The 17,033-nt window shown below is 37.1% G+C and overlaps 1 protein-coding gene across 1 annotated transcript in view; it reads left to right on the top strand.

Annotated features, from left to right (window-relative positions):
* Positions 1-11,606, top strand: part of Psmd12 (proteasome 26S subunit, non-ATPase 12) — a 28,876-nt gene extending 17,270 nt beyond the window's left edge. Inside the window, exons 7-11 of the mRNA XM_026402286.2 lie at positions 68-202; positions 1,316-1,428; positions 6,557-6,731; positions 9,881-9,958; positions 11,027-11,606. Coding sequence (XP_026258071.1) covers positions 68-202; positions 1,316-1,428; positions 6,557-6,731; positions 9,881-9,958; positions 11,027-11,236 — 711 coding nt within the window. The 3' untranslated portion in view covers positions 11,237-11,606. The remainder of the gene's footprint in view (positions 1-67; positions 203-1,315; positions 1,429-6,556; positions 6,732-9,880; positions 9,959-11,026) is intronic.
* Positions 11,607-17,033: the final 5,427 nt, after the last annotated feature.

The raw sequence follows: 17,033 nt of genomic DNA on the forward strand, positions 1-17,033 counted from the left end.
TGTTTATTTTAACAGAGTTTGAATAAGACCCATGAACCCCAATTTATTTTGTCAACTTTTTTTTCAGAAATTAAAGTTGAAATACTATAATTTAATGATTCAACTGGATCAGCATGAGGGATCCTATTTGTCTATTTGTAAGCACTACAGAGCAATATATGATACTCCCTGTATACAGGCAGAAAGCGAAAAGTGGCAACAGGTAAGATATTCTAATAATTGACACTGATACTTGTTAGTTAGAAGATCTTGGATCTTCTTGTTTCAAAACATTGTAACTGTAGTAATTTAGTGCTTCTTTCTATTTAGTATATCCTTACTGTATAAGACTAGTTGGGCAATAATTTAAATTACATATCACTTTTGAAGATATGTAGGCTTAATTTTTTGTTTTGTTTTGTAGCACTGGAAGTTGAACCCAGGGTCTCCGCCACTGAGCTGTGTCCCCTGTCCTTAGTTTTCATTTTGAGAGAGGGTCTCCTTGCTTAGGCTTACCCTTGAACTTGGGATTCTCCTGCCCCAGCCTCCTGAGTTGCTGAGATTATAGGTGTGCACCATGGTATCCAGTTTAATGTTTTTTATGTACAGCTGGTCACCTGCTAACAAAGATCACAAATAAGATTCAGTATTACTTTGGAAAGTTCATTTACAAAGTAGCTTATGTGTATATTCTGTGTTTATGCTGCCAGCTTATTGTAAGAACTTTTCCTGTATACCTTTGTCAAAAATGAATGTTTTGGGGGTTGTGGCTTACTGGTGGAGTGCTTGCCTAGCTCATGAGGCACTGGATTCGATCTCCAGCACATTAAAAAAAAAAAAAAAAGTTTTAAAAAATGTTAGTCAAGGTAGTAATTTAAATTAGAAGTAGCAAATATTTATCTTAATGGATTTATAAAAACTAAATATTCCAGAAAGAAATAAAAAATGCAGCCTGGTAAGGTTTTTTTCCCCTAATGCTTTTTTTTTTTTTTGTACCAGGGATTGAATTCCCCAGTGCTTAACCACTGAGCCACATCCTTATCCCTTTTTAATTTTATTTTTCATTTCGAGATCACATATTGCTAAGTTGCCTAAGGCGCTGCTAAATTACTGAAGCTAGCCTTGAATTTGAGGAATTTGAGATCCTCCTGACTCAGCCTGCTCAGTCGCTGGGATTATAGGCATGTGCCACTGGGCCTGGCTCCCCCTAGTACTTTTGGAGTTCAAAATTTAAAATTAATATGTATAATCATTCCATAATTTTTCAGTTCTTGCCAAAGTTTCCATTACGTTTTTAGTCTTGAATATAATCTGTTGTGTTGTTTAACGTTTTTAGGCTCTGAAAAGTGTTGTTCTCTATGTTATCCTGGCTCCCTTTGACAATGAACAGTCAGATTTGGTTCATCGAATAAGTGGTGACAAGAAGTTAGAAGAAATTCCCAAGTACAAGTAAGTGCTTTTGTAATTAGCATAGTATGTCTCATTAGAAAAAACATTTTGAAAGAAAATTGTCTCACCTGAGTGTACACTCCTTAATCGATTGCTCATAGATTGTACTAGAGCATTATGTTAAATAAAATAAGCTAAACTCACAGTCAAGGGTTCTATGTTCCCTTATATGTGGAAACTAGAATTAAGTGGTGAGGTGTTTTTAGTATTGCATTAGAAATTAACATAATGAGATTATAACAGTTTATTCTGAACTACTTATTTAGAAGTTTTGTATCAAGCCAATTTGAGCAGCTAATTAGCTCTTTTATAAATTTATTGTTAATAGTCCAGGACTTGTATTTTTTGGAAGTACACACTTCTTATAATCTGTCATGTAAAACAGATATGCTCACAATAAGCATGATGGGTTTTTATGTTTTAAGAGGTTTTTTTTTTTTTTTTCTTTTTAATCTGCTTCATTAGTGTGTTTACAGTTATTTCAGAGATTGACAGGAGAGAGCAGAATGTTAAGTAGGGCAATGCTTTTTTTGGAATTATGGGCAAAGTGATAGTAAAATCAGTTGACTAGCAATCAATTTGTCTTCTTTTTTTTAATATTTATTTTTTAGTTGTAGTTGGACACAATACCTTTATTTTATTTACTTTTATGTGGTGCTGAGGATCGAACCCAGGGCCTCACATGTGCTAGGTGAGTGCTCTACCACTGAGCCACGACCCAAGCCCTAAATTTGTTTTCTTTTACTAAATAGAAAGGTATAAAAACTGTTGACTTTTTGAAGTTTGCTATTATGCACGATAAAAATTCTTTATCTGAAATGCTTGAGATCGGAACTATTTCCAAATTCAGCCTACACACACCTGTAATCCCAGAGACTCAGGAGGCTAAGGCAGGATTGGAGTTCAAGGCCAGATTCTGCAATTTACCGAGAACTATCTCAAAATAAAAAATAAAAAGGCCTGGGGGTGGCTGGGGATGTGGCTCAAGCGGTAGCGTGCTCGCCTGGCATGCGCGCGGCACTGGGTTCAATCCTCAGCACCACATAAAAATAAAGATGTTGTGTCTGCCAAAAACTAAAAAATAAATAATTTTTTTTAAAAAGGCCTGGGGGTATATCTCAGTAATAAAGTGTCCTGGGTTTAATCTCCAGTACCAAAAAACACAGTTTTGATAATCTGTCATGTAAAACAGGTATGCTTTCTGATTTCAAGAGTTTTTTGTTTTTGAAATATCTACATATACACAGTGTGATATCTTGGGGATGGGAACCAAGTCTAAACACAAAATTTGCTTGTTTCATGTATACCTCATAAACATAGCCTGAACGTAATTTCAACAGTGTTTTTCCCTTGTTTTCTATTTTGTATATTATTTTCTATAACTATACATAATGGACTCATTGTTACATATTCATACATGCATTTGTTATCAGAATATAATTTGGTCCTCGTCATTCCCTAGTATTTCCTCTTTCCCTCCCCTTCTCCCTTTCCCTGCTCCCTTTACTCTGCTGTTTTCCCTTCCATTTTCATGAGTCCATATCACTGCCTTTTTTCCCTTTTTCTTCTCTAAGTTCCACATATGAGAGAGAACATAGAACTCTTGACTTTTTGAGTTTGGCTTATTTTGCTTAACATAAAGCTCTTAAGTGTGCCATCCACTTGCCTCCAAATGGCATAATTTTATTCTTTATGACTAAATAAAATTCCATTGCATATATACACATTTTCTTTATCCATTTCTCTGTTAATGGACACCTAGAGTCCAAGGCTGGTTCCATAGTTTGGCTATTATGAATTGTGCTGCTATAAATATGGTGTACATGAATCATTGTGGTATAATGACTTTAATTCTTTAGGATAGACATTGAGGAGTGGTGTGTCTGGGTCATGTGATAGTTCCATTCCTAGTCTTGTCTTTGTTTCTTTCTTTATTTATTTATTTCATTTATTTTTTAATTTTTTTTTTAGTTGAAGATGGACAGAATGCCTTTTTTTTTGTTGTTTATTTTTATGTTGGGCTGAGAGGATGGAACCCAGTGCCTCACACATGCTACGCAAGCACCCTGCCACTGATCTACAGCCCCATCCCCACTGTTTTTATTTTTATTTTGAGACAGGGTCTCACTAAGCTGCTAAGGCTGGCCTTGAACTTGGAATCATCTTATCTTAGCCTTGCAAGCAAGCTAGGATTATAGGTGTGCGTGTATCATGCCTGGCTTCCTTTCCTATTCTATTGAGGAAACTTCACACTGATTTCCATAGTGATTGTAATAATTTACAATTCTACCAACAGTGTAAGTGTTCCTTTTTTTTTCCATATCCTCTCCATCATTTATTATTGTTCATATTCTTTTTCTTTTCTTTTTTTTTAATTTTTTTTAGTCGTAGATGGACACAATATCTTTATTTTATTTATTTATTTTTATGTGGTGCTGAGAATCAAACCCAGTGCCTCATGTGTCCTAGGCAAGTGCTCTACCACCGAGCCACAGCCCCAGCCCTCTTTTTTTTTTTTTTTTTTTTGCTTTTGGTACTAGGGATTGAACCTGCGGCGCATTATCACTGAGCTATATGCCCAGGCCTTTTTTAATTTTTAAGGCAAGATCTCACTAAGTTGCAAGACTGCCCTTGAGCTTGTGATCCTCCTGCCCAACCTCCTAAGTGACTGGGATTTACAGGCGTGCACCACCACACCGAGTTTATTATTTGTATGCTTGATGGTGCCTTTGTAACTGGAGTGAGATGGAATCTTAGTGCAGTTTTGATTTACATTTCCCTGATTGATAAAGATGTTTAGGATATTTTTATATGTTTTTTATCCATTTGTATTTCTTCCTTAGCGAAGTGTCTGTTCAATTCATTTGCCCAGGGGCTGGGGATATGGCTCAAGTGGTAGCGCACTTGCCTGGCACGTGTGGGTTTGATCCTCAGCACCACATACAAACAAAGATGTTGTGTCCTCTGAAAACTAAAAAATAAATATTAAAAAAATTCTCTCTCTTTAAAAAAAAATTCATTTGCCCATTTACTGATTAGGTTATTTGGGTTTTTTGTTGGAAGTTTGAGTTCTTTATACATCCTGGTTATTAATCCTCTTTTGGAAGAGTAGTTAGCAAAGATTTTTAAAGAATCCTTGTCTCCACCTGTGTGTTGGAATATTGACCTTCCATTTTCTTGTAGGAGCTGGAAAGTTCCTGGATTAATTCCTAGGTCTTTGAATTAATTCTTTGCTCAGGATGAGAGAGAAGGATATAGTCTCATCCTTTTCCATATGGATAGCTTGTTTTCCTAGCACCATTTGTTAAACGGGCTATCTTTTTTGCCAACATATTTTTGGCACCTTTGTCAAGGATTACTGTATCTGTGTGGGTTTGTCTCTGTGTCATCATCTTTTCTGTTTCACACTCTATGTCTATTTTTATGCCAGTAGTTTTTATTACTTTAGCTCTGTAGTATAATTTGAAGTCATGTAATGTGATGCCTCCAATATCATTTTTGTTTTGTTTTCTTTTGCTTAGAATTGCTTTGGCTATTCTGGGTCTTTTATTCTTCCATGAATATTAGGACTGTTTTTTTCCCCAAACTCTAAAAAATGTCATTGGGGATTGCATTGAATCTGTATTTTTGGTAATATGGCCATTTTAATAATCTTAATTCTGCCTATCCATAAACATGGGAGTTCTTTCCATCTTCTATTGTGTTCTTTAATTTCTTCAGTGTTCTATAGTGTTTATTGTACATGTCTTTCACCTCCTTGATTAAATTTATTCCTAGGTTGTCTCAACATCTTCATTTCTGGTATATAGGAAAGCTATTGATTTTTGTATGTTGATTTTGTATCTGCTATTTTGTTAAATTTGTTATTTAGCTCTAGTAGCCTTCTGGTGGAGGTTTTTAGATCTTCTGAGTGTAGGATCATATATATCATCTACAAGCAGTGATAATTTGACTTCTTCCTTTCCTGTTTTTATTCTTTTTATTTTCTTCTCTTGCCTAATTGCTCTGGCTAGAATTTCTTTCTTCTTTTCTTTTTTTTGAGACTGGGTCTCAGTAAGTTGCTGAGGGCAGGTCTTAAATTTAAGATCCTCCTGCTTCAACTTCCTGAGTCACTGGGATTACAGGTGTGCACTTCTGTGCTGGCTCTGGCTAGAATTTTTAGTGTTATATTGAATAGGAGTGGTAAGAGTGAATGTCCTGTCTTATTCCGATTTTAGAGGAAGTACTTTTGGCTTTTCCCCATTCATTGTGATGTGGCTTTCAATTTGTCATATAACATTGAGGTAGGTTTCTTTTATCCCTAGTTTCTTCAGTGTTTTTTATCATGAGTTGGTGGTGAATTTTGTTGAAGTCTTTCCCTGCATCTATTAAGATGGTTGTGTCATTTTAATTCTTAATTCTATTTATATGATTAATTAATTACATCTATTGATTTGAGTATGTTAAACTCATACTTTTTAAATATTTTTTTAGTTGTAGATGAACCCAATATTTTTACTTATTTATTTTTATGTGGTGCTGAGGATCGAACCCAGTACCTCACACCCACAAGGCAAGTGCTCTGCCACCAAGCCAAAATCTCAGCCCTTAAACTCACACTTTTTGGTGGGATACTGGAGATTGAAATCAGGGGCACTTTATCACTGAGCTAAATCCCTAGCTCTTTTTATTGGGGTGGGGGGGACTGGGTCTAGCTAAGTTGCTAAGGCTGGCCTTGAACTTGTGACTTTCCTGACCTAGCCTCCTGAGTCATTGGCATTACAGGTGTGTGCCACCATGCCTGGCTCATACAATATTTTTAATAGTTTTGTATATGAAACAAAGTTTATGTATATTGAACCATCAGAAAGCAAAAGTGACACTGTCACACCATTTTTCCTGTGACTTTTTGTACTACCAAAAATCAATCATTTTCTTACACTTATTCACACATAAGTTCGGCATTTTAAAATTATCACAACCTGCCTTCAAATATATGAAATCAAGTTTAGAATTTCTAATTATGGCATCATGTCAGGTCTCAGAAGATCTCAGACTTTGGAGCATTTTGGATTCTGGATTTTTGGATTGGGGATGGTAAACCTTCATTTTGATGGATTTAGAATATTAAATTTTCTATAATTCACAGGGATCTTTTAAAGCTTTTTACTACAATGGAGTTGATGCGTTGGTCCACACTTGTTGAAGACTATGGGATGGAATTAAGGAAAGGTTCCCTTGAGAGTCCTGCAACTGATGTTTTTGCTTCTACAGAAGAAGGTGAAAAAAGGTGGAAAGACTTGAAGAACAGAGTTGTTGAACATGTAAGAATATGCATGATAGAGATGCCAGTTTTTATTTTAACCTTCAACTAGTGAATTTACTTTTCTGCATCATCTTGGGATTGAACCCAGAGGTGTTTTATCACTGAGCCATGTCCTACCCTTTTTATTTTTCATTGGTTGGCATTGAACTTGTGATCCTTCTTCCTTGGCCTCCAAGCCACTTGGCAAACACCATACCACTTAAATTTTTTCTTTCTTTTTTGATGACAGTCTTGCTGTGTTGTCAAGACTGGCCTCACAAACACTCAATCCTCCTGCTTTGGCTTCTCAAGTAGCTGGAATTTCAGGTGCATGCCACCATGGGTTTTTTTTTCCTTCAAAGTATTGGGGATTGAACTCAGGAGCACTTTACCACTGAGCTACATCCTCTACCCCTGCACTTTTTTAAGAAAATAATTTTTAAAAATTTTGAGACAGGGTCTTAAGTTATTTGGGGCCTCACTAAATTGCTAAGGAAGGCCTTGAACTTGTGATCCTCCTGCCTCCTCCTCCCTAAGCCTCCTGGGATTATAGGCATGTGCAATTACACCTGGCTAAACTTTTTTTCTTTTGAACTCAGGGGCATTCAACCACCGGGTCACATCTCCAGCCCTGTTTTGTATTTAATTTAGAGATAGGATCTCACTGAGTTGCTTAGCACCTTGCTTTTGCTGAAGCTGGCTTTGAACTTGTGATCCTCTTGTCTCAGTCTCCCGAGCCTCTGGGATTATAGGCATGCCCCACCATGCTCAGCTAAAATATTAGTTTTTAAATTTGGTAATCAAATGATTCTTCAGGATTTTTTTTAATTCTAATTAGTAGGATGTTATGTTTTTAATTCTTCACCTTAGGATTTGTTTCCCCTTTATGCCCTAGGTAGTAGTAATGTATAAAGTTTATTGTTTAGATGTGTGCTCTGTATTTCCCATAGTGTGTCAGAGCTTAACTCCTCTATCTTATCTTTTTTTTTTTCCTCTTATTTTTGGCTTTTCAGAAAAGGTAATTGTATTTTAGAATGTTTTATTTGAGGAAGACAAAATTTTATAGTGTATAAACCAGAAAGAGTTGAGTATGGTAGAACACACCTATAATCCCAGTTATTCAGGATACTGGAGCAGGAGGATCACAGGTTCGAGCCCAGCCTGGGCAGCATAGCAAGACCCTGTTTCAAAAAACAAACACCAGAAGGCATTTCCTAAGAATGGGGGAAAGAGATGTTTTTACTCTAATACTTACTTGCTCATCTTGAAAATGGGTAATAGGTCTTAAAATTGAACTTTGATCTTCACAGAATTGTGTCAATATTGATTCATTCACATAAGAAGTATTCTTTTGAGCCGTCTATGTTCCAGATACAATACAAAGTGTTGGGGCACATAGGAGAATAAGATACCATCCCCAGCCAGGTGTCGTGGCACATGCCTGTAATCCCAGCGACTGGGGAGGCTAAGGCAGGAGGATCACAAGTTCAAAGCCATCCTCAGCACCACATACCAAAAAAAAAAAAAAAGCCAACCTCAGCTCTGAGCAGCTCAGTGCAATTTTGTCTCTAAAAAGAATACCATCCCCTACATCAGGAAGCTTAGAAGTCAGTTGGGCATGGTAGTTCATCCTTGTAACCCCAGCATCTCAGGAGGCTGGGGCAGGAGGATCACAAGTTTGAGGCCAGCCTCTGCAGCTTAGCAAGTTTCTCTCACAAAATAAAATTTAAAAAGGCTTAGGTATGAGGCTCAGTGGTAGAGATACCCAGTACCAGTGGGTGGGATGGGAAGAAGCTTCTTAAAAGTTTAAATAAATATTTATAAGTAAAAACATTAAGATATTATAGTAAAAGTATGTAGCAAGTCAATTGGGGCATAAGGAGAAAATTGACTGGTTCTACCTTGAGGAAGGGTCACACTAGATAACATACAAATTAATGAGTGTGGTAAGATTTACAAAGGAAGAGGTGATTATGAAACAAGGGAAAGTAGCTATTTAAGCAGACGAGATGGTCTGAGCAAAAGTACAGGGACATCAGGGCTTTTGGAAGGAAGGAGGTGTGGGAAGGGTCTGGATCATGCACATTTATACACTCAAGTAGTGAAAACTTTTAAGTAAGAATATAATGTCCAGGGGGCTGGGGTATAGCTCAGTTGGTAGAGTGCTTGCCTTGCATGCACAAGGCCCTGGGTTCAATCCTCAGCACCACACACAAAAAAAAGTATCCAGGCTTATATTTTCAGAGTCCCTCTGTGCATATGGAGATTGGGCTTAAAGATAACAAAATTAGAAGTTGGGCACCATGACACAAATCTGTAACCCCAGCTACTCAGGAAGCTAAGTCAGGAGGATCAAAAAGTTTGAGGCCAGTGTGGATAGCCTAGTGAGACATTATCTCAAAGTAAAAAATAAAAAAGGTTGGGGATGTGGCTCAGTGGTAGGGCACCCCCAGTAAGATCCTACAATCCCCACTTCCACAAAAAAAAAAAAAAAAATACTGAAGATGAGAAGGTTAGTTAAATCAAGGGCTATATGGATGTGAATGAAGATGGTATGGAGTTTTTTTAAGGAAGAGAAGAGAGAGAATGTGGCCACTGGTGCAAATAAAGGGTGATGGGAAAGATGGGGCCTAAAGTGCAGCTTGGCTTCCAGGGAGGTCAATGTCACTGTCAGCCCTGGTACAGGTGCAGGTTCGGCTGCTTCGAGATGAGTCCATTCTGCTCTCCACTCTGCCTAATTTTTCCTTGCAAGTGTTGGTGTTTTATTAAGAACACTGATATTAATAACTGGGAGTCTTTATGTCTTAACTCCAGTGTCATTTCCACAGAAATTAGAAAACTTGAAAGTTACCTTTAAGTAGGTAAAGTATTCTAAGATGCTCTCTGATCATTTTTTAATCACTAATTTAGTTAAAAACAAGCATAGATTTTAACTATATTTAAAGAATTGTGTAAAGTACTCAATAGTTCTCAGATAACTACAGAAATCAAAGTATGTCCACATTTATTTTTGTTTTTGAAGTTTAGAACCAGCCTCCTTCTGGTGGCAGGTTATATAAAAATAAAAGCTTTGAGTCTGAAATTTTAATTAATTTGGATATGAAAATGAATGGACTTTCAGTCTTACTAACAGCTGTTATGTGTTCCCTGCCCTCTGTCCTGTACCAGAATATTAGAATAATGGCCAAATATTATACTCGGATAACAATGAAAAGGATGGCACAACTTCTCGATCTGTCTGTTGATGTAAGTAGTAAACAAAGAATTTTGGTTTTTTATTAATTGTAAGTTTTAGTGATAGAAAGTTTCTCAAGCTTGAGTACCAAAAAATAGCCTAAATAATAATTTTTTACTGATATTATGTATGCTAATTAAAATAGCATCAAAAGTAAAAAATAAAAAAGGTTGGGGATGTGGCTCACATCACTTAATAGACCGGGGTTATGGTTCAGTGGTCTGGGCTCAATCCCCAAAATACTCCTTATCACTTCCCTCCCCCCCAAAAAATCCTTCACTTAAATATTAATTTTACATTGACTAATTTGAAGTCTGACATATATATATAATAAATATGTTTAGGTTTCCACAAAAATGAACTGCATCAATAGAATATGTGAGGAGGGGCTGTGGCTGCAGCTCAGTGGTAGAGCACTCTCCTAGTATGCACACGTCCCTGGGTTCGATCCTAAGCACCTAAAAAAAAAAAAAACAAAACTGAGGAAGACTCAAAAAAAAACTGAGGAAGTTCACCTGAAAAGGGCTTTTATAGGAGCGCTGCCTTCAGGTTTGTGTTTCATGTTGACAGAATGAACACAAAAACCCAGCAGTGTGTGACCTTCTGGAAAGCCCATTCTGTAGGAAAATCGGGGAACAGTTCTCACAGATGAGGATACTAGAGTCTTAGAAGCAAAATGTCTTACCCATGGCTATGTGCCAGATGGTAGAGCATGAATTCTACACTGGCAACAAGCTATACCAGAGTGCCTTTCAAGGGGAAACAGAGAGAAGGAAATTAACTGACACGTGTTTTGCCAAGGCTCTGGTCCCCTGCACCAGTGGTTGAGTCTGGAGAAATGCACATTCGACTCAGCCCTGACCCCCTAGAGACTGAGGTTTCCTTCATACCTTTGACTGTCATACAATAAGTACATTAGTTAGGATAAGTACATTATCATTTTATAGTCAGCAATTGCTATTAGTAATGGATTTTAGCCTTGTATGTTCTTGGATGGAGAATTTAAAAAATGCTTTCCTTATGTTTTCTTTATCATGTGTAATTATTCTGTCTTAATTCAATTTGTCTTTTTCTTGCAGGAGTCAGAGGCTTTTCTCTCGAATCTAGTAGTTAACAAGACCATCTTTGCTAAAGTAGATAGGTTGGCAGGAATCATCAACTTCCAGAGACCCAAGGATCCCAATAATTTATTAAATGACTGGTCTCAGAAACTGAACTCATTGATGTCTCTGGTTAACAAAACTACACACCTTATAGCCAAAGAGGAGATGATACATAATCTACAATAAGGGTCCCAATGCTTTTAGAAAAGAGATGAAATAGGAAGTCATTAAAAAAAAAAAAAAAAAGACTGTTATCATGGTGTATATGTTGGTTTCTTTCTTTTTTATTTTTTTTTCTATTCTCTGCTTCTTTATCTAAAATCTTAAAATAGTGGATGTGTTTGAGGCTCCTTTTGACCTTTCATTTCCCTAGTTTCATTAATTCTGCATTTGCAGTTGGTGCAAAAATACACATTTCTGTTGTCGGAATACACAAAAAATTGTGCCATAACTTACCCAAGTATGTTTTTCTATCACTGGAAAACTTTTTAGCTATTTGTTTTCATTCAACTAACAACTATATAATAATAAAAGCGGTATATGTGTGTTTACTTTCTATGGTTACCTCTGCTTCTAAATGATTTGTGGGAAGTGATTTGATAAGTGTTTTGTTGTTGTTGTTGTTTTGGTGCTGGGCACTGAACCCAGGGCCTTGGGCATGCTAGCCAAGTGCTCTGCCACTGAGCTACATCCTCAGCCCATTGACAAGCAGTTTTTGTTTTGGGTCCTTTATTTTTTTAAATTTTTTATTTTTTGCACTACAGAAAATTGAACTCAGGACCTTGCACATGCTAGGCAAGTGTTCTGCCACTAAGCTATAAGCTATGTCCCCAGCCACCAGCCATTTTTTTTTAAATTTCTTTGAGATAGGGTCTTGTCAGGTTGCCCATGCTGGCCTCAAACTTGCCTTCCTCCTGCCTCAGCCTCCGAAGTAGCTAGAATTACAGGTGTGTATATTCATACCCAGATGTTCATACCCAAATGTTAAATTATTGTGAAGCTATCAGTGACTTATATTGAGAACGTTGCCTAGGGCACACAAGAACATTTGGGATAGAGTTTTGATTTGTATTGGCATTGATTTGGTATCATGGCAGGAAGTCCCTAGATGGATGGAGTGATATGGTGGGCATTTTTTTCTTTAATCAGACTGTTTTCAATCACAGTAATTTGCTTATTTTTATCTCTCTTCCCTTGACCACTTATTTAACAATACCAAATGACCTCTTGGTAACACAGGCTGCTGGGTTTATCCTATGTAAGGGTAGTGATTTTTTTTTCTTTTTTTTTTTTCTTTTTTTTTTTTTTTGTCTAGTCCTCTGCCACCACCTTCTTTGTATGGACTTAAAAGTAGCAGTCATTTTTATAAGTCTTCCTTATGGCTTTTATTTATAGGTCTAATTATGTCATTAATATTACAAATTCACTATCTCTTTAGGAGCTTCAGTTCCATTATATGATTCAGGATAATCTAATTTTTTTTTTTTCATGCTTAGAAAATGACAAATACTTTCAGGCCACCCTCATAGAAAATGGTATTGTCAATTTTTTTCCCCCACAGAATTAAAAACTACTGTCAAAAGAAACATTTGAAATCAATTACTATGAGCAAAATTTGGACTTTTTTTAAAAACTTGATTTATTTCAAAGAAAATGTGAAAATGAACACCATCAGAAAGTTACTGAAAATGAGGTTTAAATGAAGAAAGTGTGAGGTCTACTTATTTTTAAAAACCCAAATGAAAGAAAAACTACATTCTAGAAATGACATTTCTCATAATTTCCCATTTAATGGTCACTAAATTATCCTATTTCATGATCCCAGGGCTTGGGACAGTTGTGGGACCTTTGTAATATTTATGTCCTGAGTCATTGTGAATAATGACTTATAGAGTAATCTAATTTTTATTGTGAAATTTAATGCACTGGTCACATTAATAGCATCAACATCTGCTCTCACTTATCTTTAAAAAACTAACCAAAATGATGGCAAGTTTAGAAACAGAAGCTCACACCAGCAATAATAATATGGTTCTAATTTTCTTTTGAATGAAAAGGATAGAAAAAGTCATTTTGCATTGTTGATTTGTGAGTGAAGTTGGAGCTAATGTGAATCTAGCATCTTGTTAACTTCAGCTTTCTCAAGACTCATCACCTCTGGGCCTGCCAAACCTAGATTGGCTAAATGATACTATAAAGATCCCGAATATTCATCTTTGGTCTTCATTAAACATACTCTCAAACTAGGCTCTTCATGGACTATGATTTGGTGCCATTTGTAACTGTCCTGGTGACCAAATCTCAATCTCATTCATTTATTGCCCTTTTCAAAAATTAATCAAGAGGACTTATTATTTACCAGTTTCTTAGTCTTAAATAAATATTGCATTATTATAAGGTATTCAAAATTTGAGATGTTCAAAAGCTACATAAATCCTGTTTACACTTCAGACCTAAAAGTTTATGAGAGGTCAGAACTACTTTCTTTTAGATACGAGGAAGATTGTACTTGATTCATGATAATTTTCAGTAATTTATTAACTAGCAGGCAGGTGATGAGCTTTTTTTTTTTAAATGAGTTACCTTACATTTCCAAATAATGTTTTAAAATCCAGTAGCTCTTTCTGTAATTACCTTCATTTTCCATATGTTTATTATTGAATCATTGAGAAGCATAATTTAAAATTTATATAGTTCCATTCTATGTAGGTGTTAAAAGCATTATAAAGGTACATGTTTTTAATTGTTTTTAGCTTCTGAATATAGCAGCAATAAAAATACAAATTTGTGGGTATTTAAAAAAACCTAGAAAATAAACTCATACTTTAAAAAGGTCAGTTCTCTTTTCAGTTCTCTTACTGTTTAAAACAAATAAAAAGCCGTAGATAATTTTCAGATTTTTATCTTTCTAAAATCCTCTCTCAAGAAAACTTAGTTCTGTTTTTTTTTTATTGAGACTTTATTTTTCAGATCAGTTTAGGTTTATGCAAAACTGCATTGAAGGTACAAAATGTCCCCTGTAGCCCTTCCATGCATGCACAGTCCTCCATCATCAGCACCCCAACAGAGTGATGTGCTAGTTATAGTCCGTCACTGTACACATCACCCCAAATCCACAGTTGACGTTGGAAGTCATTCTTGATGTATATTCTGTGGTTTAGAGAAATGTACGATGGTGTGCATCCACAATTACCATATCAGCATTATTTTGAGTACCTCCAAAGTGTGCTCTGTTTACACCTCTCCCAGTCCTTGGCAGCCACTGATTTGTTGTTGTTGTTTGTTTGTTGTTTCGTCCTAGAGATTGAACCAGAAGTGTTCTTGTTAAAACAGATATTTTTTTGGCTTCAACCTGGGTTTGACTGCAGGTCTGGGATGAGGCCCCTGAGTTTTCTACCAGACCACCTCCCCACCTTTTTTTAAGAGACAGCGCCTCCCCAGCTGCTAGGACTACAGGGGTGGGCCACCAAGCCCATCCCACTGATATTTTTACTGTCTCCATACTGTCTTTCACAATGCCACAGAGTGATAGTATGTGGTCCTTTTCAGATTGGCTTCTTAGTAACATGCATTTAAGTTTTCTCTTTTTTCCCCCCTTCAGAATTGGGGATTTAGCCCAATAGAGCTTTACTACTGAGCTGTATGCCTGGCATCAAACTTGTGATCTTCCTTTCTCAATTTCCCAAGTGGCTGGGGCTACAGACGTGTTCTCCCACTCCTGTTTCCTCCACATTGTCTCAGGGTCTTTTTTTTTTTTTTAAGCACTGAATAATATTACATTGCAATGGTACTTGGTTTATCCACTCACCTATGGATGGACATCTTATTTTCTTGCAAACTTATTATTAATCTGCTATAAACATCTATGTGCAGGTTTTTCTGTGTATATATTTTTTCGGTTCCTTTGGATAATGCATGTTTGTTTCAAAAGTCAACCGATTGGCTTTTCCCCCTTAAATTCTCACAGGGTTGATGACTTAGGTTGTACCTTATTATGCCTTTGACCAGTGGCTCTCCAAATTAACGCACGTCAGAGCAACCACGGAGGTTGTTAAAACACAGATTTGGGGCTTCAGCCTGGGTTTGACTGCAGGTCTGGGATGAGGCCCCTGATTTTTCTACCAAGTTCTCAGATGATACTCAAGCAGTCTGGTCCACAGACCACACTTTGAGAACTACTAAGAACACTAATAGTAAAGTAATACAAAAGAACTGATCTTGTGTGTTTTATTTTGGCCGCACATAGTGGCACACACCTGTAATCCCAGCTAACTCAGGAGGCTAAGGCAGGAGGGTCATAATAAATTGGAGGCCAACCTCAATAATTTGGCAAGATCCTGTCTCAAAAAGCTGGGTAGAGAGGGATTGTAGCTCAGTGGTAGTGCACTTGCCTCGAATGTGTGAGACACTGGTTCTAAGCACCACATATAAATAAATAAAATAAAGGTCTATCAACTAATAAACATTTTTTTAAAGGGGGGGTGGAGGATTGGGATATAAGAGTTCCTGGGTTCAACCCCCAGTACCACCCAAAACTAATAATCATAAGTGAATTAAATGTAACAGTGAAGCCACAGTGTGAGCCCTCTACCAATTTTGAGTTTTAGTGATTTGAAAGCCTGGATTTGTGCTGCCTCCTAAGACACAGAAAAATGCTGTCAATTTTTGAGTGACTATAAAGCAGTGTTGCTAATTTGGATCTTGATTTTTTTTAAGACTAAAGTTTTTATCATTTGCCATTTCCTTTTTTTTTTTTTTAATAAGGTTGGGAACCGTGTCTATCTTTGTGTCTGTCACTTATATAGTAGAAACTTCAGTGCTTATTGAGTTCAATTATTATGCAACCTATTAACCTTTTTGAACCCTTATCATTCCTTGCTGGAATTTTGTTTAATCCTCAACTTCCAACTTTACCCAGGAATTTTTTCCCCCATCAGAGTAAATCCACCCTAAAGCATAAGATTTAAGCAAAGTTGCTAGAATGAACCACACACCTATAGTCCCAGCTGCCTAGGAGGCTGAAACTGAAGGATCACTTGAGCCCAGAAGTTTGAGGCCAGTCTGGGCAAAATAGCAAGACCACCATCTCAAAAAAATATAAAAATAATGAAGTTATTAAACATTTCCCATGTTGTAGCTGCCCATATTACCTTAGTTTCTTCAAATATGAAGAATTTCAACAACAGTCTGAATTGCACCGTTTCTCAGGAACAGATCAAGGATTCAGCTTCCCTTTATAATTCACTCTCCATCCCCAGGCCCTTCTGACTTCACTAGAAGGAAATAGTCACACTTTCCCTCAGTTGTAATTTATTTTTTATTACGGGAAATTGAACCCTGAACCCGGGCCTTGAGGATGCTATACAAGCGCTCTACCACTGAGCCACATGCCCAGACCCTTTTTTTTTTTTTTTTTTTAATTTTGCTTTTGAGTCTTGCTAAGTTGCCCAGACTGACCTTGGACTTGCAATGCTCCTGCCTCAGCCTCCTAAGTAGCTGGGACACAGGCTTGCGCCTCCCTTGGTTTTTGTTGTTGTTTGGTTTGTGTTTGGGGCTCTATTTAGTGGACACTGTGACATTGCCCAGATGGTCTTCCTCAGGACTGAAATGCTTATTCCTGGAGGGTTAGTGACACAACTGTCTTTGCCTATATTCCCCACTCCCTGGGGTTACCTTCAGCTCTAAGCCAGTGACTAGGTAATATAAGGATATAAGTACTAGTCCTCTTGCTGCAATCGGGGAAAACCCTGAGGGGTCATTCCAGCTCTGGAGAATCACCCTGAAACATTGATGGAGGCCTCTGTTACACAACCACCATGTGGTTCCACTTCTCCCTCTTCCCAATCCCCTTCCTTCCCTGGCTCACGTGCTGACCTCCCAGGCGAGCTTTAGTAAGCTCCCTTGGTGCCGATATCTATCTCAGAGTCTGCTTTGGGGGAACTGGACCTATTTCATTTGATGCTGGAAGTGACCCAAGAATGCT

This window comes from Urocitellus parryii, chromosome 7, assembly GCF_045843805.1.
Source record: "Urocitellus parryii isolate mUroPar1 chromosome 7, mUroPar1.hap1, whole genome shotgun sequence".
Lineage (NCBI taxonomy): Eukaryota > Metazoa > Chordata > Mammalia > Rodentia > Sciuridae > Urocitellus > Urocitellus parryii.